Consider the following 27,870-nt stretch of genomic DNA (forward strand, 5'->3'; position numbering starts at 1 on the left):
TATACAATTTTATTGGAATTCCACGTGAAAGACCAATACAAAGTGGTGTACACGTGAGAGGTGGAACGAAAATCATACATGATTCCAAACATTTTTTACAAATAAATAACTGAAGAGTGGTTAGACCCATACGAGCATACAGAGTGGAGTAAGGACGTTAGCGTGCTGCCCAACTTTCATCACGCACATATTTATTATTATACAATAATGGATTGCATTTATATAGCGCTTTTCAAGGCACCCGAAGCGCTTTACAATTCCATTATTCATTCACTCTCACATTCACACACTGGTGGAGGCAAGCTACAGTTGTAGCCTGGGGCAGCTTGACAGAAGTGAGGCTGCCATATCGCGCCATCAGCCCCTCTGGCCAACACCAATAGGCGGTAGGGTAAAGTGTCTTGCCCAAGGACACAACGACTAGGACAGAGAGCCCGGGGATTGAACCGGCAACCTTCCAGTTACAGATGTGCTTCCCAACCCCCTGTGCCACGGTCGCCCTTTGGTCCTAAGTGTGAGTGCATACACTCACAAAATGTTTAATAACTGCAGATCCCTGCAACAAGCCCAGGTCCAGTTTACTTTGGTGATTTGGACTATTCCATTTCACAGCTGTTGTTAAATTTTTTTCCTTTATCTCCTGTACAGGCAAACGCAATCTAATTGTCATTTCAGGTTGTAGTATTACACAACATTTTCAGATCTAATAGAAATAAAATGAGTGTTTCGTAATTCATTCAATTTATTGTCTTTATTTATAACTGGCATTACTGTTTCATTCTATTATAGAATCTTACAAGAACAAGGCAACACTGTAAAAATCCATTATGCTTTGTTAGCTGCTTCGGTGAAAAACAAATCAACAATGCAACAAAAAAAACAACAACAACATTGCAAAACAACATACTGGAAAACAGTTATTCATCACTTGATTGCTTCAATGCAACACTTAGGCACATATATGCGGGACTTTTCGTGGCTGTTTTGATATCGCTCTTTCTCTTAACCGATCAAATCTGGCTGTGGTAGCAGCTTTAAACGAGGTAAGATCCAGCTTGATAGAGGGTGCCCAGTCTGGATCGCATTCCAGCATTTTGTAGGCTGGTTTTCCTACAAAACACAACAAACATTAGCCCGCAAAGCCACAGTAAACAAAGCAGCATAGCGCAACGAATTCAATTCAAATCAATATAAGACTTATTTGTAACCGACATCAACAATTATGTTATGATAAATTACGTAATAACTACAACAGAAGACTTACCTTTGTGGAAATGTTTGGAGCAGACTAACATGTGAGCTGGAGTGTTCTGGCAGGTTATATTTGGTCTGCAATCCAGGCCATCCGTCGGCTCTTTGTTACTTTGGAAACATGGCTTAAACAATTTCTCTTCCACAACGTAATCCAATAAAAAACGATCTCTTTACCCGTCAGCTTCCTGTGGCTGTCATGCAACCGGCTATTGCGGCTTCTTGCCATTCTTTGTGTTTCTTTTTATTGCTGTGTGACTGTTTTCATGTGAAAGCCTGCGTGCGCTAGTACCGCTTGCCACTCATACCTACAATCCTTTGCGGTTTTACCCCGGAATGACGTCACATTTTCGATCAAACCACAGCAGAGAGGGCAGAAAGTGACGTATCAGGAAGTGTAATGAAAGGAAGTAGATGGCGGGAGAGATGAAGATGTTCATGACAGAGCGGAAATAAGGTGAAAAATAGGCGAAAACAGCAAAAGCGAAAGTAAACCTGCAATGTGGAGGAAACGGACAGTGAGCGCAGAGTAACCGTGACAACGAGACACCAGGACGGATTTAAAGTGATCATAAAATCGTCTCCAGACGGTCGTCGTTCGGTGAGTGGAACCAGATTCAGCTACAACAGCGATAAATACGCCTGTAGGGAGATTAAGAGTGCTAAAATACTGAGAAACGGATCTCTGATGAGCGCTTGTAGGGATGTGGTTCATCAAGGTACACAGGACTGAATTAAATAAGTGTAAGGGAGGTGCAGTGTGGGGAAAGTGTCCAAGCAGCAGGTTGAACCCGAGTCTGAGAGCACAGAAAATAACAACAGATGTGGTGGAAACTGGCAAGATGGTGATACAGGAAGATGTTCTGCCTGTGAGCAAGAAATAATTCATATTGTTTATGGTCGAAGGGATAAAGAGCTCAGCACAGACAGGAAAATGATTATTGTGAAATCAGCTGAGAAATGTTAAAGGACTACGTGGTGAAACAGTGGAAGAAACGTTAAAGGGAGGAACTCCCAACTTTTAGTCATGTCTGATGGATCTTCGTGATATTTCCCTATTTAACGTGCAAACCAAGAAACCTTGTAGCCAGTGGTAAATTAAAATAAACAAAGATCTCAAATTTGTTGGACAAGCTTCGTGAGATATATTTTATAAAATATGGTTGAAACCACAGTGGGACTTTCTTGTATATGGGTGTACAGCCATCAAGAATTATGGGGAGACTGAGAGAGGTGGAGGTTAGGTCTGCAACTAAAGATTATATCAGCAGTCGACTAATCTGCCAATATCCCTTTGATTAATCAGCGATTATTTCAGTAACTTAGTAATCAGTAATCTTATCTTTGACATGATGTTTCCAGCTGCAGCTGATAACCATACTAAACATGCTCTCTGTCATGACTTCAGCCATTTGAGAGGTGCATGAGCCTCTTTTCAGAACAAACTCATCTATACGCCTGTGCCTAATACAATTAAAACAGAACAAAACAGAATCAGACTGTTACTAATCACAAATTTAGTTGTTAATAATTTTTTTGAGATACTGCCCCCAAAGCTTCCTGTAGTGTGTAGGTGTTATAAAAACACATTTACGTGGTTTTAGAATTTTACGCATCCACGAATTTTAAAAGTCTGCGTGATTGTTTATAGAGACAAAACATTGCAGCCCTAGTGGAGGTGTAGCAGAATTTATGTTGAATGGGATTTTGGGTAAATTGTAGTCACAACAGGGACAGAAAATCAAGATACTGGATAATGTAGGTGGTCCCATTGAAGATTTGTGTGGTGTGGGGGTTTTAATGTGCACAGTTCACTTTGGGGGAGTTACAGCGCAGATGTGAAAGGAGAGATAATAGAGAAGATCATAATTGATCTCATGACTTTGTAACAGTCACAATGGTGTGGTGTCCCTTTAAGACACCCAAGTCGAGGGTTGATGGTGTCATCAGTTTGTGCCACTGCTCTCTCTCTCTGGGATTATGTGGACATGTGCTTGCACGCTAGTGCATGAGGAAGGACGGGGTTTATGTTTTACCTCTCCACACACCTTTCTTTTGCAACGTATGGGTTGTACGAACACTGTGCGCTGTTTGTTAAGCTGCAGCCGTTCAACCGGGCTTATATGGTTGACGAATAGAACATGTATTAAAGAACACACTGTGGAATTTCCCATGCTGGCGTGAGTGTGTATTCTTTTGACTAGCCTGCTAAGTGTTTTGCCGCCTTCTCTCAACCACTAAACACAACCCGACGTTACAACTTGTTGAATGAATCCAATATGCATTTTAAATGCTCTGATAGGATAGTGTGTGTTATAACACGTTAGCCCGCATAAAAGACAGTACACTTCAAGTGATATTAAAACTGTTTACTATTATATGGGATAAAGTAGGGCTGTTCGATATCAGATGACGATATAAAGACATCTATCGTTTCATTTTACTCTATCGTTTGTTTCGTGGTGTCGCAAAATAAACTGTTTATGGCAATATTTTTTCGTCATTTTGATGGTCACTGTAGTGGCTATATTAATTTCTTAAAGTTCTCTCTTTCTCTTACATTTAATATAACCACACTACGGAAGCACAAGGGCCTGTTTTTATCCGTTGCCGTTAGCAGCAACGACGGTAAAATCTAGTGATGTGTCAGTCGCGAACGAAACGGCTCTAAGAGCCGACTCTTTTAAGTGAACGACGCGAGCCGGCCCCTTATTGGAAGCCGTGGGTTTTTTTTCTTTCTCTCACCCTCTCTCTCGCACTTTTTTTCCGCTTCACTCCACACGCAGCCTTGTGCTTACGCTGGGAAGAAGGGGGAGGGGCGGTAGTTACACTCGCAGTAGCACAGGAACAGAGCGGGAGGGAGAGAGAGAGAAAGAGAGCCAGGGACAACAACGTCACATTAGAAAGGTATAGTAATCATCCACAACTATTTTCAGTTGCGGATGATAAAGGATTCAGAAAGTTTATTCATGCAGGCCCATATGACAGAGAATATGCATCTTCTTTTTGTTTTCATATTTTAATTTATATTTAATTGTGTTGTGGTTTGCAGTGTTATGTGTTGTTACACTTTAAATTTGTTTAAAAGGAAAAAGCTGAAAATTTAAGTAGTTAAAAGTTGAAATGTAAATAGTTGTTTTTTGTATTATATGATTTATTTATTACATTTTATGTGGAGTGAATAAATAAAAGTATATTTAAAGTATATTTAAAGTATATTTACGGCATGTACAAACCCTGAAGCACGTAAAAACTCAAAAACACGTAAAAGAGAGATGAAGAAAGAGCCGGCTCTTTTTAGTGAGCCGAGCCGAAAGAGCCGGTTCTCTAAAAAGAGCCGGAAATCCCATCACTAGTAAAATCTTCGCATGTCCGCTTGTTTATTTTCCACATAAACCTTTCACAATAAAGCTCAAGATCCTGTTGAGACTTTTCAAAATAAAATGAATCAGGTGAAAAAGTATGCAGAGTATTTACGGATGAGAAGCAAAAAAGAGCCGTCAGGTGCTAAAAAATAAATCTTAGACTCAAACATTAGAACAGGCTTTTCCCCGCAGCACGCTGTGTAATAAATACTCACAAAGAAAACGGCGACCGTCACAACTTATGTCTAAAAATGTATGGTTTAATACATCGGTTAAACACTAGACTCCAGGTACACGACGCCCAGCTGGAAACACTTCAGCTGCCCGAGACTCACAGAATTTACAAATGTTACATTTTTGTGATTTATATCGTTATCGGGACGATAGTTGTCTTATATCGGGATATGAGATTTTGGTCATATCGCACAGGGACAATCCCATCAGTCTGAAAGCAGGCAGTTATAGTGGCACTGGCAAAGCCTGTAAAAACCCATCATATTAACATCAAATTTTGGGATGACCTGGGAGAGAATGATAACAGAGACTAACCCATATCTTAGAGTGTAAACAGTGTCTTCTCTGGGTTTTAGAGTGGGTGTAGTAAGGAAATATTCTTTACTACGATTGTGGCTCAAGAGTTGGGAGTTCGCCTTGTAATCGGAAGGTTGCCGGTTCGAGCCCCGGCTTGGACAGTCTCGGTCGTTGTGTCCTTGGGCAAGACACTTCACCCGTTGCCTACTGGTGGTGGTCAGAGGGCCCGGTGGCGCCAGTGTCCGGCAGCCTCGCCTCTGTCAGTGCGCCCCAGGGTGGCTGTGGCTACAATGTAGCTTGCCATCACCAGTGTGTGAATGGGTGGACGACTGGATATGTAAAGCGCTTTGGGGTCCTTAGGGACTATTAAAGCGCTATATAAATACAGGCCATTTACCATTTACCATATTCTGCAATTATTTGTAGATTATTTGGCTGGAATATTTGGTCACAGCTGAAATGGGAAGACGTCTTCACCGTATCTAAAAGTATGTATGTTTGAACATGACGCAGGGTAGGAACCCAAAGGAAGAGACACTGTTTACTTGGATGAGAATAGGACACAGAGGATTAACTCATGCAATCCAAATAGGTAAACTCCCAAGGGGTCTCTATGTTTAAACTCTATGATAAACCGGGGATTATTTTATGAATACATTCAGATTTTAAGCTGATGGAAAGAATATAGTTTTAAATTTTTTTTCCTGCTATTGTCCTGTCCACACTTTACTCCAGTAGGTGGCAGTAATGCACCTGTAAGCTGGTTTGCCAACTACCATCAAGCTAAGAAGAATGAGAAGGAAGGAGGTGGAGGGGCAAAGTGTGGCTGTTCAAGTGGAGCGGTGTGACCAGACATGGCTGCTGTTTTTTGAGGTGGACTGAAGTTAGAGGAGAGACACAAACTAAAGTATCGATTCCGTCACATCAGTGTGGATCTGACACCAACGTCTGTATCGCTTCATCGATGCTTGTATTGATCCGCCCAGCCTGAGTTGAAGCAGCAATGAGTTCAGTTCAGTATCTGAGAGAGTTCATCAAGGAGAGACTAACTGCTGTTTGTGAAGAAATCTTCTCAGAGGTTCAAAAAACCATCGTCCAGTATGAGGAGGAGATCAACCGTCAGCACAGACTGCTGGATATCAGCCGGAAACCCGACAGAAACTCACACATCACAGGTATGGACGTGTTTTTAACTCTGTGCTGTTGACGCCATAATTTCCTGAACTGAAGTCAGAGCGCTAACACATGAACATGTGCAGAAACATCCTGATAATTTCAGCTATTGCTGCAATTACTGATTTTTCAGGAGATCAGAAATGTGAACCTCTGGTCTCTGGACTGCTAAACAACAATAACGGCTGGTTTTGAGCTAACTTTATGCCAGCTAATGTTAGGCTCGAGTGTCCTAAAACACACTTCCCCTCTAATAAACAGTTTGATTACAAAAAAAGAAACAAAACAAAACACTACATTTTTGGAAACATTTGTGGGTGTTTTCTCATTTTTGTCTGTTTTTTTTTTTTGTTGTTTTTTTGTAGTACCATATTTTTCTGTTCATAAGGCGCATTAAGCTAAACAAAACAGTCAGATAACTCAAACTTTACTCAACTCATTCTTCTTGCTTCCTCTACTTCCGTACCATTGATTCATTAATGTTAAATTCTCTCGCAGCTGCTCTGTTCCCATGTTGTTGTAGTATATTAATGACTAACCTCGTATTGTGGATGGATTATCTCAGTTGTTCTCCTGATTGAAGTTTGGTCCGTTTACAGTTTCCTGCCATGTGATTACATTTGTACCCTTAACTTTTCAAGTGGAAAAAAGTTGGCGTTTATACTCCAGCTTCACTGTGTTTATATTACGCTAACATAGCTATGTCGCTAGCGATCACGTAGCACATCATTATATACCAGCTAGTCTGACTTCAGCAACCCTAACAAAGTCCCTGCTGTTTCGTTTTCTGTCTTCATTTCTGTTGGAAGTGATAGCAGAGCAGTACATTTTAATTTGTTCAGAAATCTTTCAGTCAGAACATGCTATATGATGTTTAGGTGGAAACTAGCGAGCTAACTTCCTGCTAACTTCTAACTCCGTTAAATTTAATACATTCTGTTTTCATGGATGCCTGGATGTTAAACTTAATTGTTACACCTGTTAAAGCAGCAACGCTGATCATTTTATTAAAGATGAAAGAGTTTAGACAGTTTTTAACTCTCAGTGATGCTGCAGTGTTCGTTTGACTTTGGGACCTGAAGCAGACGGAGTTTTAGACCCAGATTACTCCGCGAGGCTCCTGACTACGGTAGCCGTAATGCTCAGACAATCCATCGAGCGGTGCAGCTTCGTAGCTTACCAAAGTTGTACTAAAACATTCTTTGACAGACTTTTGAGCGCCGTGTACCACATAAAATTGGTTCAAGGTTAGTAAGCACAACCAGAGTTCATACATAAGGCGCACCGGATTATAAGGCGCACTGTCGATTTTTGAATAAATTAAAGGATTTTAAGTGCGCTTTATAGTGCAGAAAATATGCTACTTAAATACTAAAGTGGCCCTCCAATGAGATGACGGTGTCAGCAGTGGCCCACAGCTCATTTAAGCTTAAGACCCCCATTGTAGAAGCTTCACCACCGGCATTATGAGGTAAACCGTGATCTCACAGCCTACATTCATTACATATGAACAGCGACTAGAGATGTTTGTAAAGACAGAGAGAGGACAGCGGGAAGGCATGTTAGAAACAGACATTAAGGACTTTCTTTTGCTGCTCTCTCACTGACAGAAGAGATGGTCACATTCCATAAATGTAACTTTCACATGACCTTCAGACAATGTTTCCTGAAGTTTACATTTGTAGAACCATTAGGGAACGTTTAGCCATTTTTCTTTTGTTAGCTTCTTTAACATGTCCGTGTTTAAGAGTGTGGTCAGGTTTGTTGCACAAAAATGGTCACCTTGCAGTTTAGTTTAGTGGACTTTGGGTCTTTGCTCGCAGTGAGGAGCTTCAATGCTAATATATTAGTGTGTGGCTGTGAGTGGGCACAATTGTTTGCCTGAGCTGCTCTGCGTGTGTTGCGCATGCATGAAACTCTCTGGTCTGATCACCATTTATCAACACATAACTCACTTTTTCTTGTATTTATTTGTTCCTCAAGACCTCCCACAACAACATGACTGTGAGGAAGAGGAGGGTCTGGATCAGCAGCAGGTCTGTAACCAGGAGAGGAACTCCAGCCCAGACCAGGAGGAGCCAGAGCCTCCACAGGTTAAAGATGAACAGGAGGAACTCTGCAGCAGTCAGGAGGGAGAGCAGCTTGGACTGAAGCAGGAGGTTGAAACTTTCATGGAGACTCCGACTTATGAGGAAAGTTCCCACAGTGAACAAAAACTAAACAGTGAGCAGCTCCTTTCTCACAGCTCTCCTGAAGCAGAGAGCCGAGATCATGAAGAAAGCCATCGCGTGGACTCAGGATATACTGGAAATACAAAGCTAAAGAAGAGGAGACATCACAATGAGCGAGTGGACAACACCCTTGTGTCAGAAAGTAAAACTGACACAAGGAAACAGTCTGTACAGTGTGACACCTGTGGAAAAACGTTTAACTTTAAATCCAACCTTACTACACATCTGAGAGATCACACAGGTGAAAAACCATATCCTTGTAGCACCTGTGGGAAACAGTTCAATCAGAAATCATCATTGAATACTCATGTAAGAATTCACACAGGTGAGAAGCCGTATCCGTGTAACACCTGTGGGAAAATATTCAATCAGCTGGCACACTTGAAAACTCACACAAGAATTCACACAGGAGAGAAGCCACATTGTTGTACCACTTGTGGGAAAAGATTCAATGAGAAATCAACATTAAAAACTCACATAAGAGTGCACACAGGTGAAAGGCCATATCCTTGCAGCACTTGTGGGAAAAGATTCAGTCAGAGGATGAACTTAAAGAAACACGTGAAAATTCACACTGGTTAAATGTTTAATACTTTGAAAATGTGATACAGCCCTTAGTCATGGCAATGTGCTGGTGGTAGAACTCATACTGACCAGACGGCAAATCACTGCAACACCTGAGTGAAAAGATGATTCATGTTCAAGACAGTATTTCAAGACATTGTTTATTTGGTTTCCTACTTTATTATTATAATTGTATCAGCCAAACTCATCTTACATTTCATAAAGGTTAAAGTTCAGTATGCTCCTGTTCTGTTTGTTCATTGTTTTTTCGGCCTCGAGGGTCGGTGTCCTGCAAGTTTTAGATATCATCCTGGGTCAACACACCTGAATCACATGATTAGTTCGTTACCAAATCTCTGGAGAACTTCAAGACATGTTGAGGAAGTAATTTAGCCATTTGAATCAGCTGCAGGACCCGGTCCTCGAGGCCTGGAGTTGCCCACCCCTGCTCTAATGTGTGAATGCAGCATAAGAGTGTTCTCTTATTCAGCTGAAGTTTTTCTTTGTTTCTGATTTTTACCCACTATGATGCCAGGAGTAGTGCGCAATAGTAGGACTGACTAACCAGTCAGTGGTGAGAGAGGTCCTTGCAAGCTCAGAATGAAAGGTTTGTTTTGGTTTAAATTTTGTTATGATTAATTTACCTGAATAAATATGCTGGACAAGTGAACCACAAAAAAACAAAACAAAACAAAAAAACAGTGGAGGCTCACTGATGAAGATTTGAAGAGATTGGAGAGAGTTATAAGCTTTCCTTCTTTGAGAATTCACTTTGACTCCACAGTTGACTCTCGCAGCTGGAGTGTAGTGAACAGGTGTTATCAGTGCGGATGGGAAGCTAGAAAAAGATGTTTCTACACTGAGTCAAGCTTCTGGAGCACAGATGTTTTCAAACACAACTCTGAAGCATGGTTTAAAACACCCACATCACGTGATCACGACTAACCGAGGTTTTGGTGCACTTTACCCCAGTTTCAGTAGGTGGTGTACCTGCTGCTTATAGACATAGAAAAACAGACAGGTGGGTGAGCGCCATTCACTCATATCAGCAGAGAGAAAGTGGCACATGGTGCTGTCAACTCATAAAATATCTCAGTAAAAACCTCCGCTCTGTCTTCAAGGTGAAAATTTAAAAAAAGTTAAAAGAAAAAGTTTTCAGCTCTGACTTCGCCTGGTCTTCGTCCTACTTTGAATAGAAAACATAATTTTCATCCTTTGCTATCTTATGTGGTTGCAATTCTACTAGGTTTTAAAAATAGTTATGCAAAACAACGCGTGCCCGCTCCGATAGGCCTTAAAGGGTTAACCCTCTGGGGTCCAGGGTGTAGTTGGCCGTTTTTGACTACTTTTGATTTTACCTCTACATTGCATCTTTAAAAACAGTTCATTTTCCCTTGTTTGGTATCATTCTTTTCAGCACAACCTATGTGAATTTACAGTTATTTTTTTCATTTTGATATACTGTATTAACACAATTGATCTTAAATCAGACAAAAAAAACATAAAATCAGAGTAGAAAAAAGTGTCTGTGAAGGTTCTCAGTCATCCAGGTCATCGTAGTCAAAGGAGTTTGGAAAGAAAAGCGTCTGGACTTCTTTAAGTTGCTTGAAGACGTTTCACCTCTCATCCGAGAAGCTTCTTCAGTTCTAAGGTCAAATGGCCGAGAGTCCCAGATTTAAACCCAGTGGGAGTATTCTCGGATGCTTCTCGGATGAGAGGTGAAACGTCTTCAAGCAACTTAAAGAAGTCCAGACGCTTTTCTTTCCAAACTCCTTTGACAGTAGAAAAAAGTGATTTTTTTTTACTGTAACAGCCACAAACATGTTTAACGAATCATTTTCATAATTTGAAATGCAAATATAAATTGTAAATATTAAAAATCTATGCACAAGTTTTGAAGACAACAAAGTTATATGCAGCTATTTACCTAAAAATGCTGCCAAGGCTTTTTTGAAATAACTATTTTCAGACTATTTATTTGTTCTGCATTAAATAAGATGCCACACAAAGTGTCTTCTTTGTCATTAGCTTGGCTCTGTCCCTGGTTCTCCTCTCTTCCAGGTTTAAAGCCACCGTTCACCTCGATGCCTGTTTGAGTGATGTGTCGACAGGACAGCAAATCATGAAAAAGGATTTGTGTTTTAACCTTTGGAGCTCAGATTGAAAAACAAACCAGTTGTTCAAAATGGCCACATGTCTTCACTCTATCAGCCGGTATCACTTCTTTAATGAAGCCAACAAGATATTAGTGTGTGCTGAGTGTTTTTCTGATGCACAGCAATCCTTTCCTAGAGTTATTTCCAGCTGTTTGTCATCCCTCTGCGCTTTAGTGTTTTTTGTTGTCATGTCTGTGTTTGTCCACCAGGTGTCTCCCTCAGCTCTGTGTGTTTGTGTGTGTTTCTTTCAGTCTCTGCTCACTTTGTTTTCTGCAGGTTCAGTTGTGTGTAGTCATTTTCTTGCATATGGAATCAAGTCAAACACACTGAGCTCAACATGAACTTCCTGCCAACAGAAACTGAAATCAGTGCAAAAGCACCAAGGAGGAAAACTGCTTCATGTATTCTCTCAGATTAGTTTCACATTGGCAGATCCTGGAATGAAGGCAAGACTTTGTTTCTTATAAATAACCTGAGTTTGTTCAAATTAAATACAATGATCTCCTCATTGATCATAATAATGAAAAGTACACTTCCTGCAGTTTGCTGAGTCAAAAACAGCAGACAAACAGATCAATGTAGATGTAATGAGAGATTCGTTACAAATGTACAAAGCGAGAAAAAAAATCTTTGCGATCAATAAAGAACTACTGATTTCTCTGTGAAGTAGAAGAGAAACAACATACACAAAATTATTATTCAAAGAAATGAAGCTCTTGTGTTTTTATTCTATGAGTGCACTGACAGGAGTACACTGTGATATTTGCAGTATACAGTTAGATCCACACAAGACATTAGAGCTGCTGTTCTAACTTTCATTTTAATCCAAACGATTAATACCACCAGCATTTCTCCCTTACCCAGTATCTACACGTCCATAAAGTGTGTTCTCGCCCCCATAGAGGCCACAAAGAGACTAAAGCAGCCAGAAGTCGAACCTGGAATTTTTTAATCCATAGTCAGATGATTGTCCATTGTACCACTGGCCCACAAACTGACATAAAGTCATGTTAGAATTGATATGAAGATGATATGTCAATAACCTTTACCATTAAACATTACTGATGTTGAAACAGAGAAAGTAAAAAGTAAAACTGCCCTTTAAGCATGATTTTAATGGAACAACAACTGTAATCCATCAGATCCTCCCGTGTCTTAATGACAGAGCTTCTAAGAAGTCTGTTAACTTACACAGGCTGTATTTTTGCTGCCCATCTTTCCAGGCTTCAAATAGGCTAAACTTTATTAATATAGTAATAAGCAGCAGTCTGCTGAGAAAAGAAAAAAATAGTCAGCTCGACTCAGGGTGAGGACTGAGGGAAGTGTTCTAGATAGACAGGTTTGAGCTGATTATGCACTCATTCTGATAACATGTCACCCTCCAACAAATAAACACTCCTAGTAGCAGATACTGCAACAGGCAGAAGACATATTTGTTGTTGGATTTATTGCAAATTGCTGCAAATTGTGTGCCACAGACTTTGTAATTCACAATAAGTGACTTATTAAAACATTTTCCTCCTGAAAGTGAAACTCTGTCAAAAGAAGTTTGAATGTAATCTTTATTTAGTTTAGTTTATTCTGCATTTAGCAGACACAGATGGATTTTTTTATATTAAGAAAACAACAACGACAAGTACCATCCCTGAAAATCCTTACACTGTGTGACTGTGAGACAATCTGACATATGACACATCTTACATAAATATTATATATTCAGGTATATATAAAAACTAAAACTAGATGAAAACCTGAATGAACACACTCAGCTTTGGTTACTCTTGCTTTGATTAAAAAAAGAAAAAGACGAGGCTTCAGTAAACAATAACAGAACTCGATCCCTGGACCTTTACGAACACATAAACTTAGATAAACAACAGAACTGAACAAGCCTACACAACAGGAGCAGACTCCTGCAAAAGGCTCCTCCTCAGTGTCAGCTCTACCACCAGCACACTGCTATAACTCACAGCTGTCCCCATATTCTCTAAGCATGAAACTGTTTATCAGTATGAATTCTCCTGTGCCGTATTAATTGCATACTCCAAATGAAACTTTCCCCACAGGTGCTACAACAATGGTGCTTCTCACCTGTGTGAACTCTTACGTGAGATTTTAGAGCTGATTTTTGACTGAATTCTTTTCCACAGGTGCTACAAGGATACGACTTCTCACCTGTATGAATTCTCCTGTGCCGTATTAATTGCATATTCCAAATGAAACTTTCCCCACAGGTGCTACAAAAATGGCGCTTCTCACCTGTGTGAACTCTTACGTGAGATTTTAGAGCTGATTTTTGACTGAATTCTTTTCCACAGGTGCTACAAGGATACGACTTCTCGCCAGTGTGAATTCTCATGTGATTCTTTAACTGTATCTTCCGAATGAATCTCTTCTCACAGGTACTACAAAAATATGGCTTCTCACCTGTGTGAATTCTCATGTGACTTTTCAAGCGTGTCCGCTGACTGAATTTTTTGCCACATTTGCTACAAGGAAACGGTTTCTCTCCTGTGTGAACTGTCAAATGTGCAGTCAGTAAGCATTTATACTGAAACGTTTTCCCACAAGTGTCACACTGTAGAGACTTTTCCCTTGTTTCAGTTTGACTCTCTGAAGCAGCAGTGTTGTCTGCTGAAGAATCAGTCTCCTGCTTCAGTCCAAGCTGCTCTCCCTCCTGACTGCTGCAGAGTTCCTCCTGTTCCTCTTTAATCTGTGGAGGCTCTGGGTCCTCCTGGTCCAGACTGGAGTTCCTCTCCTGGTTACAGACCTGCTGCTCATCCAGACCCTCCTCCTTCTCACCAACATGCTGCTGTTGGAGGTCTGAAGAGACAAATTCAGAAAAACAAGCCGTTGAGAAAACATTTTCTGATCTGACCCCTCAGTAGTGATCAGATTTGATAAGAATTTAGCGATTCCAGTTCCATTCTCAATATCACTTAACGATGCGAATTTTTAGTGGTTCTCTTAGTGAGAACCTAATGAGAAACAATGAGTCCCGACTATCTCTAAGCATCATATAAAAGGCATTACATACATGCAAATTAATCGTTTGCTCTGTGGGCAAATGTGTGTGCATGTTGAAGGTATTTCATAACCGTTCTTTAAAGTAATGCAGTATGCTACTATGGGAGGGGTGTGGTCTCTGGCTTGTTGCAGTGGAAGGGTGGTGCAGTGAGCTCTTGAGGCGGAGTCAGGGCAGCAGAGGGGACAGGTGTGTGTGCTGTGACTAAGGACTCTCTCCATATATAGTGACGGGCGAGACTGACAGGAGGAGTGTGTGCAGTGCAGGAGCTGCAGAAGGAGCTGACTCCTGGCTCCTGAGTGCCTTAAACCAAAAACGTGAACTGCTAAACCAAGCAAAATAAAAGAAAACACAACACGTCAAACACTGTGTGTGTCAGGTCATTGTTACAGTTATTTTCGCCTGGAAGGAGTAATTCGTTACACTGTTCATTACATTACTTTTGGATTAATATAAACTTACAGGCTACAGCCCCACACACCAACACAAATCCATATCCTAATACAGGACACACGTAATCTTTCTCTTAGTATTTACAAACAGACTCAACAGAAGTTTTTACCCACAGGCTGTCAAACATGCCCTACCTCCACCCTGATTGGAGGATAACTGCACTGCCAACACTCATGGACATTACACCTTATTTATAAATCATATTTCTGTTTATACTTCAATGCAACCAACACCCCTACCTCTTTAAAACTGTATTTATTATAACCTTATTTAGTATAGTTCCAACAGCACCCCCCCACTCAATGTGCAATATCACTGATCACACTGCACCTCTCAATGCACCTGCTAGTTAGATGGCATGTATGTGTATGTATATAGATGTAAGCGTGTATGTGGAAATATGTGTGTGTATGTATGTACGGATGCAAATATGCATATATACATATATGTATGTATGTGCATGTATGTTTGCAGGTGTATGTATAATTTGTACATATCTTTCTTGTGTAAATGTAAATTTGTCTGTTATTGTGTAAATACAGAGCAAATTTAAAAGTGTTAAATGTATTGGTGTTAGTAGTCTTCTTGCAAAAGTATTGTTAATTTTACTCTTAGTAGAGTCACATTCCTTTAATGTAACTCTGAGGTGTAAAATTATAGTAGTTAAAACCGAGTGTTAAAAATGAGTGTTTCTATGTCAAATCTGGAGGTGTTACAATGGAAACATTAACTCTTGAGCTCTTAACTCCGAACTCTGACAGGGGCTATGACACTAATAGAGTAAATTCACAGACTCCGCCCCCAGCACCATAGGCTCCAATCGAAGCTGAAGTGAAGCGTTTCTGAACCTTTTGCTCTACATATTTGAGTTGTTTTCCATGCTTGGTAAGTCATTTTTTCAAAGATTGTTTCAATTATTATTATTAGCTTTTACTTCTGTGGCTCTTTGGAGTTGAGACAAAGCTGTGTGAAAGGCATTAGCCATGTTGCTCGCTGATAGCATAATATTCTGTTTTAGCTAGCTGAAATGTATTGTTTGCAGGCAAATACTACAGCCTTGAAAAAAGCTTGCATGTGAATTTTCAGTCAAATTTTTGGTCAACTTAAATACACCTAAAACAATGTCTAGAATGTGAAATGTTGGTATAATGGTGCTACTTGAAGCCTGAAAACGATCTCCCATTAAAAACAACAACAACAACAAAAAAAACGAGCAAACGGCAGCTACTAATTAATTTTGCAATTAATTAGTGTCAACTAATTTTTAATCAATCTCCACACAGAATATGCTGTGAATATGAAGGTGGAATATGGGGGAGAGCAGAAGTGCGTTGAAGTTCCACAAAGTGATGAATGAAGGACATGCATATTGTATTGAAGAAATAAGTGATGAGAATGCTGTTATTTATTTGCATTTACCAGCTCACCTATGTCAGACCTTTTGATAAACAAAATTCTAATGAAAGTGAGAACATGTAGATTGTTACATCTTTCAGAAAATGTTTTGAAATTGTGGTGCACAGCTCAGAATAAATGTTTTTCAAAAACCATTGCATCTTTTTAATGTTTATTTCCAAAGAAATTTCTAGAAGTTCAGAACAGTAGAATTTCCACTTTTTAGAATTAATTAGAAAATAACTCTTATGTAGTTAAACTAAAATACTCTTTGAGAGTTAATATATAAACTCTTAACACCTAGTTAGCATTAGTAAGTGTTAAATTATCAACTCCAGATAGATTTGGTGTTTAACACTAAATCACTTACCAACTCTCCAAAAAGAGTTAAATTAACACTCTCTGGTGTGGACCCATATAGACACTTTAATAGTGTTGAAATCAAATCTGACAGTGTTAATTTGGACATGCTGGATTTGCTGTGTACTTACGCTAGTGTGTACTCCACACACATGGAGAGATGCCAAACTGCCTTTCACTGTTCTTGTAACAGTGACAATAAAAAGCTATTCTATTCTATTCTATTCTTAAACATGAAAAAAACTTCAATCTGAAAAAAAAAAAAAACCCAAATCTTCCACATTCAGGAGATAAAACCTTCCAACAGAGAAAAGGTTCATTTTTCATGCCTTATGTGAGGTTGCACGCATATCTTATTGTATTTAACATTACTGTACTTGAAACTATGGATTTATTTTTGGATTTAAGAAGATTTCTTTAAAAAATTACATTTTTACATGGCACAAAAAGACAATGTTCACTGTTAAACATAAATGGAAAACAATGAGCAGTTCAATCTGAAAGTGTTTTTTCTCTTTATAATATTTATTATTGTACATTAATGAGATAAAAGTACTTCTTATCCAATTAATCCATTATTTGATAGAATAATCAATAGCTGCAGGCCTAATTCATTTTTTATTTCGACCATCACAGTTTTACATACCTATTCTGTGTAACTTTATATCAGGTTTACAGATGGTCTCCATCAGTCCAAGCTGCTCTCCCTCCTGACTGCTGCAGAGTTCCTCCTGTTCCTTGTTAATCTCTGGAGGCTCTGGGTCCTCCTCTTCCTTACAGTTGTGTTGTTGTAGGGGGTCTTGAGGAACAAAGAAACACAAGAACAATAATCACTAATGTCATGACGAAAACACACACTTAAAAACTATTTTACAATAGTCTCCCCCGACAGCCCAAAGCAGATGGCCGCCCTTCCCTGAGACTGGTTCTGCGGCAGGTTTCTTTACCTCGAGGCAACTGCTTTTGTAATTTTGTGCTATTTAACTAAAACTAAATTAAACTGAATAGAAAATCGTGTATCAAAGTCTAAATAAATAGTGATCATTAACAATAATAATAATAATAATAATAACTAGAAAGCGAAAATTTCAGAAGAAATTTTATGTGTGCCTATGCCGCTGCTAATCACTGTAGTTTGCCATTCATACAGCTACAGAGAGCAAAACTCAGAAGAGCAGCCATTCTCCACCATGAACTATGGTAAAAACAAACACCGCTCACGCTTCACAGATGACAGCTTACAGTTTTGTGTAAAGATGAAGTTACTTCGTACAGCGCCGATTTGCAGACGCTGTGCACACAGGTTCATGAGCAGAAGTCCCATTGTACCACGGCAGACCCGACAATTTTTGCATGAACACGCTTTGAAGCATTACATTATGGACCACTTTTCACACATGGTTGGTTTACCCACACAGCCGGCTGTGCATTCACTTTTTGTTTTTTGTTATTTTTACACAGTGTTCTGAATGATTAACAATGGTCTACAGCCAATCTTGTGTATTATTATACAAACTGTGGTTGTAAGATGCAGATAACTATTTAATAAAAAGCTAAATATTTTATATGAGAGTAAGAAAGAAAAGTATATCTTTGTGTCCCCCTTTCCCTGTTAATGCCCTACCTGGCCCCCTGGCAAAAGCTTTGCTAGATCCGCCCCTGCACAGTTACCAGCTGTCAGCTACACAAAAACAGGAGCTTGGTGTATATTTGTCTGTCAGAAACAGTTCATAACTTCCCTTCAACTCATTCATGTCACCTAAAGGGTAAACCTGTTTCTCCATCACCAGTTCAGCTCTGATGATTCAGTAAGGACATCTCCTGGTTTGGACCAGCCGCTTCTACAGCTGTGCCCCAGCAAACATCAGCTGATACTAAGATAAGATAAGATAACCTTTATTAGTCCCACATGTGGGAAATTTGTTTTGTCACAGCAGGAAGTGGACAGTGCAAAAGTTATGAAGCAAAAATTAGAATAAAATAAAATAAGAATAAATACAGTACACAACTGTACAGAATAGAATAAAATAAAATACTATATACAGTAGAATAAAATAGAATAAAATATACAATAAGATAAAAATAGAATACAAATGCTATATACAACTGAGTAAAAAATACAACGATGCCAGGAAGATTATTGCACTTAGTGTTATTGCACATGTGTGTGTTTGATCAGTTAAAGTCTTTGTTGTGGAGTCTGACAGCAGTGGGGAGGAAAGACCTGCGAAATCTCTCCATCCCACACCGTGGGTGCCGCAGTCTCCCACTGAAGGAGCTGCTAGAAATTAAAATCAAATGAATTCTAACAACAGCTGATCAAGCTTAAACGTGCTGCTGTTCTTTAGCGTGATAAACAAGAGCGAAAAGCCGATCGTTGATCAGTTTCATGAGTGAAGTTGCAACTGGCGAGAGAATGACAGGGGAGGCTTCGTAACGACAGAATAAATCGTAATGTTTTCTCTGAATGTGGGACGATTCCGTTTGTACGGCAACTCTGACGAACCAACCCTTATGAATATATAAAGTTCAACATCAGTAACTTACCGCGCACACAGCTGTCGTGCTAGCTAGCATGCAGTACGATTGTAAAAGGTCAGCACAACGAAAATAAACTACACCTAAACTCTGTTTATATCTGACCCAAATAGAGTGCAGTTCATAACTTCTTACCTGAAATTCAGTTCACCCCTCAGCTCCTGCCTTCGCTTTCCCTGATCCACGATTGACCTCCAGGTTAGCAACCACCTTCGCTTTCCCTGATCCACGATTGACCTCCAGGTTAGCAACCACCGGTCGATCGGCGGTGGCCTGCCCCACCTCCTATGTGTGGTTCGCGGCATGTCCTTTCTGTCACACACCGGTGGATAGCTGCCCTCTGTTGTAGCTCCGGCTAGCTCCACCACCAAACAACTCAGTTATTTTTTCCACATCGACCACCATCATCGGCCCATATAAGCGAAAAATGAGTCCAGCTAAAACACAGACTTGGCGAGCGATCGGGTGTTGCAACAAATTTTAGCCGCGTCACTATAAGCCCAGCCTGGGTGCTTTGAGGGTCGCTAGCAGCGCTAGCTAGCTATGCTAGCGGCGCTATGCTAGCCGGCTGGCTATCAGCAACACATAAGACAACTCTTGCTAATATGGGATGTCTTGATAAAACGAGCAGATATTTGAAGTTTACACACCTATATTCTCGCCTGAAAATGTCTTAAAAGTTTAGTTTGTGACCTAGAAACACGAATAAAAGACATAGAAAACGAAGTGGTGGCCGCCATTGTTTGACTCGGTAGAGGCCTCTGTAGAGGCGTGCTATGAATTGTGGGATATGGAGTTTTGGGCCAAGGATAGATCTTTTCGCCTGTACTACTCCGGGTATACCACTAGAGAGAGCCAAGACACCACAAATGAAGTCTGTTTCTATGGCGCCAAAAGTAGAATCTTTCTAAATTTGCACTAAAATATTAATATTTAAAAAACTATAAAAGTCATGAACACCAAAAGTCGTACCATAGTAGTCCAGCTCCAGCCGCACAAAATGATCTAACATATGTAACCCTATTGTCAAAACTGTTTGGCAGAGGAGCGCGGGAAAATTTTCACTAAAATATTAATATTTCAAAAACTATAATAGTCATAAACACCAAAAGTCATAGCACACCATTCCAGATCCAGCCGCACAAAATGAGGTAACATATATGAAGCTTGTCTGAAAACTGCGGGGCGAGATTCGCTGCAAAATTTCAGGCGGAAACTGAAGAATAATAACTAGAAAGCGAAAATTTCAGAAGAAATTTTATGTGTGCCTATGCCGCTGCTAATCACTGTAGTTTGCCATTCATACGGCTACAGAGAGCAAAACTCAGAAGAGCAGCCATTCTCCACCATGAACTATGGTAAAAACAAACACCGCTCACGCTTCACAGATGACAGCTTACAGTTTTGTGTAAAGATGAAGTTACTTTGTACAGCGCCGATTTGCAGACGCTGTGCACACAGGTTCATGAGCAGAAGTCCCATTGTACCACGGCAGACCCGACAATGTTTGCATGAACACACTTTGAAGCATTACATTATAGACCACTTTTCACACATGCATTCACTTTTTGTTTTTTGTTATTTTTACACAGTGTTCTGAATTATGAACAATGGTCTACAGCCAATCCTGTGTATTATTATACAACTTTGGTTGTGAGATTCAGATAACTATTTAATAAAAGCTAAATATTTTATATGAGAGTAAGAAAGAAAGTATATCTTTGTGTCCACCTTTCTCTGTTAATGCCCTAGCTCCCCCCCCCCTAAAAGCTTTGCTAGATCCGCCCCTGCACAGTTACCAGCTGTCAGCTACACAAAAAAGGAGCTTGGTCTTTGTCTCTCAGAAACAACTCATAACTTCCCTTCAACTCATTCATGTCACCTAAAGTGTAAACCTGTTTCTCCATCACCAGTTCAGCTCTGATGATTCAGTAAGGACATCTCCTGATTTCATCTTCATGCTCCAGCAAACATCAGCTGATACTAGAAATTAAAATCAAAAGAATTCTAACAACAGCTGATCAAGCTTAAACGTGCTGCTGTTGTTTAGCGCGATAAATAAGAGCGAACAGCCGATCATTGATCAGTTTCATGATTGACGTTTCAACACGCGAGAGAATGACAGGGGAGGCTTCGTAACGACAGAATAAATCATAATGTTTTCTCTGAATGTGGGACGATTCCGTTTTTACGGCACGGCAACTCTATGAACTAACCCTAATGAATAAAATAAAGTCCAACGTCAGTAACTTAGTACGCACACAGCTGTATATAAACTCCCGTGGCATTACGATTGTAAAAGGTCAACGAAAATAAATTACACCTAAACTCGGTTTATATCTGACCCAAATAGAGAGCGACCGGGTGCTGACACGAGTTTCACCCGCCTCAATATAAGCCAAGCCTGGGTGCTTTTTCACGAAGGGTTGCTAGCGGCGCGAGCTAACTATGCTAGCGGCGCTAGCTAGCTAGCCGGCTATCAGCAACACATAAGAGAACTGCTGCTAAATAAACTACACCTAAACTCGGTTTATATCTGACCCAAATAGAGAGCGACCGGGTGCTGACACGAGTTTCACCCGCCTCAATATAAGCCAAGCCTGGGTGCTTTTTCACGAAGGGTTGCTAGCGGCGCGAGCTAACTATGCTAGCGGCGCTAGCTAGCTAGCCGGCTATCAGCAACACATAAGAGAACTGCTGCTAAATAAACTACACCTAAACTCGGTTTATATCTGACCCAAATAGAGTGCAGTTCATAACTTCTTACCTGAAATTCAGTTCACCTCACGCTCCTGCCTTCGCTTTCCCTGATCCATGATTGACCACCGCGTTAGCAATCGCCTGCCCGGCCTCATATGTCTCGTTGGCGGCATGTCCTTTCTGTCACACACCGGTGGGTAGCTGCCCTCTGTTGTAGCTCCACCACCAAACAACTCAGTTATTTTTTCCACATCCAGCTGTAACTGCGATTCTATGCGAGCATTTGCGAGAGACCAGGGAGGTGAAACGACAGAGAGAGTCCCCTCGCTATCCATTTGCAGCCAAGCGCGGCAGCTAGCTAGGTAGCCAGCTAGGTAGCCGGCTAGCTGTCAGGCAGGACCGACGTAGTCAGAGCACTGTCGCTAAATATGGGATGTCTTGATAAAACAAGCAGATATTTGAAGTTTACACACCTACATTCTCGCCTGAAAATATCTTAAAAGCTTATTTTGTGACCTAGAAACACGAATAAAAGACATATAAAACGAAGTGGTGGCCGCCATTGTTCACTCTGTAGAGGCGTGCTATGAATTGTGGGATATTGAGTTTTCCACCAAGCATTACCGTAACTTTTGAATGATTTGCGCAACCTTAAAAATTCCAAGGGCTCCTGAAAGCAGCGACGCTGTGCGCACCGTTGAAATTGTCATCATTACGGTAATCCAAATAAGGGTACACAGGCTGTACCACTCCCGGCATACCACTAGAGAGAGCCAAGACACCACAAATGAAGTCTGTTTATTTGGCGCCAAAAGATGAATTGGCCTAAATTTGCACTAAAATATTAATATTTAAAAAACTATAAAAGTTATAAACACCAAAAGTCATAACATAATAGTCCAGCTCCAGCCGCACAAAATGATCTAACATATGTAACCCTAATGTCAAAACTGTTTGGCAGAGGAGCGCGGGAAAATTTTCACTAAAATATTAATATTTAAAAACTATAAAATTCATAAACACCAAAAGTCATAGCACACCATTCCAGATCCGGCCGCACAAAATGAGGTAACATATATGAAGCTTGTCTCAAAACTGCGAGGCGAGATTCGCTGCAAAATTTCAGGCGGAAACTGGAGAATAATAATAATAATAATAATAATAATAATAAATCCGAGGAATAGTAATATGTGTGCCTCTTGGCATAGGCACACATAATAATAAATCCGAGGAATAGTAATATGTGTGCCTCTTCGCATAGGCACACATAACTAGAAAGCGAAAATTTCAGAAGAAATTTTATGTGTGCCTATGCCGCTGCTAATCACTGTAGTTTGCCATTCATACGGCTACAGAGAGCAAAACTCAGAAGAGCAGCCATTCTCCACCATGAACTATGGTAAAAACAAACACCGCTCACGCTTCACAGATGACAGCTTACAGTTTTGTGTAAAGATGAAGTTACTTCGTACAGCGCCGATTTGCAGACGCTGTGCACACAGGTTCATGAGCAGAAGTCCCATTGTACCACGGCAGACCCGACAATGTTTGCATGAACACGCTTTGAAGCATTACATTATGGACCACTTTTCACACATGCATTCACTTTTTGTTTTTTGTTATTTTTACACAGTGTTCTGAATTATGAACAATGGTCTACAGCCAATCTTGTGTATTATTATACAAACTTTGGTTGTGAGATTCATATAACTATTTAATAAAAGCTAAATATTTTATATGAGAGTAAGAAAGAAAAGTATATCTTTGTGTCCACCTTTCTCTGTTAATGCCCTAGCTGCCCCTGCACAGTTACCAGCTGTCAGCTACACAAAAAAGGAGCTTGGTCTTTGTCTCTCAGAAACAACTCATAACTTCCCTTCAACTCATTCATGTCACCTAAAGTGTAAACCTGTTTCTCCATCACCAGTTCAGCTCTGATGATTCAGTAAGGACATCTCCTGATTTCATCTTCATGCTCCAGCAAACATCAGCTGATACTAGAAATTAAAATCAAAAGAATTCTAACAACAGCTGATCAAGCTTAAACGTGCTGCTGTTGTTTAGTGCGATAAATAAGAGCGAACAGCCGATCATTGATCAGTTTCATGATTGACGTTTCAACACGCGAGAGAATGACAGGGGAGGCTTCGTAACGACAGAATAAATCATAATGTTTTCTCTGAATGTGGGACGATTCCGTTTTTACGGCACGGCAACTCTATGAACTAACCCTAATGAATAAAATAAAGTCCAACGTCAGTAACTTAGTACGCACACAGCTGTATATAAACTCCCGTGGCAGTACGATTGTAAAAGGTCAACGAAAATAAATTACACCTAAACTCGGTTTATATCTGACCCAAATAGAGAGCGACCGGGTGCTGACACGAGTTTCACCCGCCTCTATATAAGCCAAGCCTGGGTGCTTTTTCACGAAGGGTTGCTAGCGGCGCGAGCTAACTATGCTAGCGGCGCTAGCTAGCTAGCCGGCTATCAGCAACACATAAGAGAACTGCTGCTAAACAAACTACACCTAAACTCGGTTTATATCTGACCCAAATAGAGAGCGACCGGGTGCTGACACGAGTTTCACCCGCCTCAATATAAGCCAAGCCTGGGTGCTTTTTCACGAAGGGTTGCTAGCGGCGCGAGCTAACTATGCTAGCGGCGCTAGCTAGCTAGCCGGCTATCAGCAACACATAAGAGAACTGCTGCTAAACAAACTACACCTAAACTCGGTTTATATCTGACCCAAATAGAGAGCGACCGGGTGCTGACACGAGTTTCACCCGCCTCAATATAAGCCAAGCCTGGGTGCTTTTTCACGAAGGGTTGCTAGCGGCGCGAGCTAACTATGCTAGCGGCGCTAGCTAGCTAGCCGGCTATCAGCAACACATAAGAGAACTGCTGCTAAATAAACTACACCTAAACTCGGTTTATATCTGACCCAAATAGAGTGCAGTTCATAACTTCTTACCTGAAATTCAGTTCACCTCACGCTCCTGCCTTCGCTTTCCCTGATCCACGATTGACCTCCGCGTTAGCAAACACCGGTCGATCGGCGGTCGCGGCATGTCCTTTCTGTCATACACCGGTGGATAGCTGCCCACTGTTGTAGCTCCGCATTATAGCACCACCAAACAACTCAGTTATTTTTTCCACATCCAGCTGTAACTCCGATTCTGTGCGAGCATTTGCGAGAGACCGGGGAGGTGAAAGGAGAGAGAGAGTCCCCTCGCTGTCCATTTGCAGCCAAGTGCGGCAGCTAGCTAGGTAGCCGGCTAGCTGTCAGGCAGGACCAGGTCGTCAGAGCATTGTCGCTAATAATGGGATGTCTTGATAAAACAAGCAGATATTTGAAGTTTACACACCTACATTCTCGCCTGAAAATATCTTAAAAGTTTATTTTGTGACCTAGAAACACTAATAAAAGACATATAAAACGAAGTGGTGGCCGCCATTGTTTAACTCGGCAGAGGTGTGCTATGAATTGTGGGATATGGAGTTTTCCACCAAGCATAGAAGCCATTGTGTTTACCGTAACTATTCAATGGTTCGCGCAACCTTAAAGCCTCCAATGGTTCCTGAAAGCAGCGAGGCTGTGCGCGCCATTGATATTGTCATCATTACGGTATCCAAATAAGGGTAGACAGGCTGTACCACTCCCGGCATACCACTAGAGAGAACCAACACACCACAAATGAAGTTTGAAATTTGTTTCAATGGGACCAAAAGATGGCGCCAACACACCACAAATGAAGTCTGTTTATTTGGCGCCAAAAGATGAATTGGCCTAAATTTGCACTAAAATATTAATATTTAAAAAACTATAAAAGTCATAAACACCAAAAGTCATGACATAATAGTCCAGCTCCAGCCGCACAAAATGATCTAACATATGTAACCCTAATGTCAAAACTGTTCGGCAGAGGAGCGCGGGAAAATTTTCACTAAAATATTAATATTTAAAAAACTATAAAATTCATAAACACCAAAAGTCATAGCACACCATTCCAGATCCGGCCGCACAAAATGAGGTAACATATATGAAGGTTGTCTCAAAACTGCGGGGCGAGATTCGCTGCAAAATTTCAGGCGGAAACTGGAGAATAATAATAATAATAATAATAAATCCGACGAATAGTAATATGTGTGCCTCTTGGCATAGGCACACATAATAATAAATCCGAGGAATAGTAATATGTGTGCCTCTTGGCATAGGCACACATAATAATAACAATGGATTGCATTTATATAGTGCTTTTCGAGACCCTCAAAGCGCTTTACAATTCCACTATTCATTCACTCTCACATTCACACACTGGTTGAGCTACAGTTGTAGCCACAGCTGCCCTGGGGCAGACTGACAGAAGCGAGGCTGCCATATCGCACCATCGGCCCCTCTGGCCATCACCAGTAGGCGGTAGGTGAAGTGTCTTGCCCAAGGACACAACGATCAAGACAGACAGAGCAGCGGATCTTGCAACCTTCCGGTTACAAGATGAGCTTCCCAACCCCCTGAACCAGGGTTTAGACCCTAACCAATCAAACAGTCCCTTTTATGTGAGCGTTCACTCAGCTCTCATGGAGAATAAATGGAATAAACAGTTGGTGTACCACACTGTCTCATTAAGAGTGTGTGTGCTCTTCCTGAACTATCACCGTTTGCTCCTCTGAATTCATCACCAAAGTAACAGCTTCCTGCTCTCAGCTAACATCAGCTTAGAGAAATCCTGGAGAAGCTGATAAACTTTCAGATTTATCACCAATCAACCAAACACTGAAGAATCGGAGCTTGAACAGCACAGAGTTAAAAACATGTCCATACCTGTGATGTGTGAGTTTCTGTCGGGTTTCCGGCTGATATCCAGCAGTCTGTGCTGACGGTTGGTCTCCTCCTCATACTGGACGATGGTTTTTTGAACCTCTGAGAAGATTTCTTCACAAACAGCAGTTAGTCTCTCCTTGATGAACTCTCTCAGATACTGAACTGAACTCATTGCTGCTTCAACTCAGGCTGGGCGGATCGATACAAGCATCGATGAAGCGATACCGACGTTGGTATCAGATCCACACTGACGTGACGGGATCTATACTTTAGTTTGTGTCTCTCTTCCGACTTTAGTCCGCTTCGTTAAAAAGCAGCCATGTCTGCACACACCGCTGCACTCGAACAGCCACACTTTGCCCCTCCACTTCCTTCTTTCTCCTTCGGAGCTTGATGGCAGTTGGCAAACCAGCTTACAGGTGCATTACTGCCGCCTACTGGAGTGCAGGGAAAAAAATTACAGAGGTGTGTCGGGCTCGTTTTTATGACCTTCGTGTTGACGTTTGGCCGTACCACGTGACTGATTCAGTAAACACTTTGCGCGTTTAGTGTGTGGATCTCTCTACAAAGGAGATTTAGGGCCACGTTGAGAAAAAAAAAATCCTCTGGCATTTCTTAAATTTGTGACTTTATTGCATGTTTGTTTTCAGTCTTTTTGAACTTCGTTTTTTGCGATGCAAGCAAGATAGGACCCCCCCCACACACACACTCCGACCCTGAATGAGTTTGCACATACTAATACCTTTGTGCACTCTTTTGTTTTAGGAGGGCTGGATTTCCCTGAGGCACACTCTAAAAATCAGGGCTCAACATAAACCTATTTGTTTTACTTCAATCCAACTTTATTTATAGAGCACTTTTAAAACAACATTGTTGACTAAAGAACTTTCCAGTGAAAAACAGTGGTAAAAGTTTGAAAACCAATCATTACACAGAAAAAGAAAATACAATAACAATAAAATAAATAAATAAAAATTAGTAAAAATGAATAAAATAAAATATACAATAAATAAAATTAACAAAATGACATTAATCAAATGAAGATTAAAAGTGACCAAAAAATGAATAAAACTAACTAGAAGCAGGGGCGGATCTAGAGAAATTTTCTTAGGGTGGCAAAGAAATCAAATGGGGTGGCAAAATCAAAGCCTTTTTTTTTTTCCCCAAACACATATGCAGGTGGTTACATATAGTTATAATGATTCAAATGCAGTAAGTATACACGTTTTTCATATAAATATAATCTATAACTTAATTATTGTCTGTAGGCCACATAATTACACAGTTTAGTTACATAAAA

General features: G+C 40.6%; 3 protein-coding genes across 7 annotated transcripts in view; 2 read left to right on the forward strand and 1 right to left on the reverse strand.

The window, feature by feature from the left end:
* The first annotated feature begins 1,601 nt into the window (after nucleotides 1–1,601).
* LOC100695786 (zinc finger protein 239) overlaps nucleotides 1,602–27,870 on the forward strand; it is a 630,955-nt gene continuing 604,686 nt past the window's right edge. The window contains exon 1 of the mRNA XM_019363354.2: nucleotides 1,602–1,852. The gene's annotated coding sequence lies outside the window, so the exon portion shown is untranslated. The remainder of the gene's footprint in view (nucleotides 1,853–27,870) is intronic.
* LOC102079178 (zinc finger protein 415-like) lies at nucleotides 5,846–9,354 on the forward strand. The gene is made up of 2 exons (XM_005464560.4): nucleotides 5,846–6,322; nucleotides 8,304–9,354. The coding sequence occupies exons 1-2, from the start codon at nucleotides 6,151–6,153 to the stop codon at nucleotides 9,131–9,133; spliced, it is 1,002 nt and encodes a 333-aa protein (XP_005464617.1). The 5' UTR covers nucleotides 5,846–6,150; the 3' UTR covers nucleotides 9,134–9,354.
* LOC102080069 (gastrula zinc finger protein XlCGF7.1) lies at nucleotides 12,612–27,175 on the reverse strand. Of its 5 annotated transcripts, none has more exons than XM_025901535.1 (4): nucleotides 26,571–27,172; nucleotides 17,151–17,303; nucleotides 13,615–14,094; nucleotides 12,612–13,446 (listed from the first exon to the last, which is right to left on the reverse strand). In XM_025901535.1, exons 1-4 carry the CDS (start codon nucleotides 26,740–26,742, stop codon nucleotides 13,259–13,261), a joined length of 993 nt encoding a protein of 330 aa, XP_025757320.1. In that variant the 5' UTR covers nucleotides 26,743–27,172; the 3' UTR covers nucleotides 12,612–13,258. The 5 variants fall into 5 exon arrangements, with proteins under 5 accessions (XP_025757320.1, XP_019218950.1, XP_019218948.1 ...); XM_019363405.2 differs by having other exon boundaries at nucleotides 12,612–13,292; nucleotides 13,461–14,094; nucleotides 26,571–27,171; XM_019363403.2 differs by having other exon boundaries at nucleotides 12,612–14,094.

This window comes from Oreochromis niloticus, linkage group LG3, assembly GCF_001858045.2.
Source record: "Oreochromis niloticus isolate F11D_XX linkage group LG3, O_niloticus_UMD_NMBU, whole genome shotgun sequence".
Taxonomy (NCBI): Eukaryota; Metazoa; Chordata; class Actinopteri; order Cichliformes; family Cichlidae; genus Oreochromis; species Oreochromis niloticus.

Bases quoted from the DNA above. Each gene is read 5' to 3' on its own strand.
- LOC102079178 (XM_005464560.4), top strand. From the start codon at position 6,151: ATGAGTTCAGTTCAGTATCTGAGAGAGTTCATCAAGGAGAGACTAACT. The intron at 6,323-8,303 runs GTATGGACGTGT...TTGTTCCTCAAG, and splicing joins CAGAAACTCACACATCACAG to ACCTCCCACAACAACATGAC.
- LOC102080069 (XM_019363403.2), bottom strand. From the start codon at position 26,742: ATGAGTTCAGTTCAGTATCTGAGAGAGTTCATCAAGGAGAGACTAACT. The intron at 17,304-26,570 runs GTATGGACATGT...TTGTTCCTCAAG, and splicing joins CAGAAACTCACACATCACAG to ACCCCCTACAACAACACAAC. The intron at 14,095-17,150 runs GTATGTAAAACT...TTGTCTCTTCAG, and splicing joins TATAAAGTTACACAGAATAG to ACCTCCAACAGCAGCATGTT.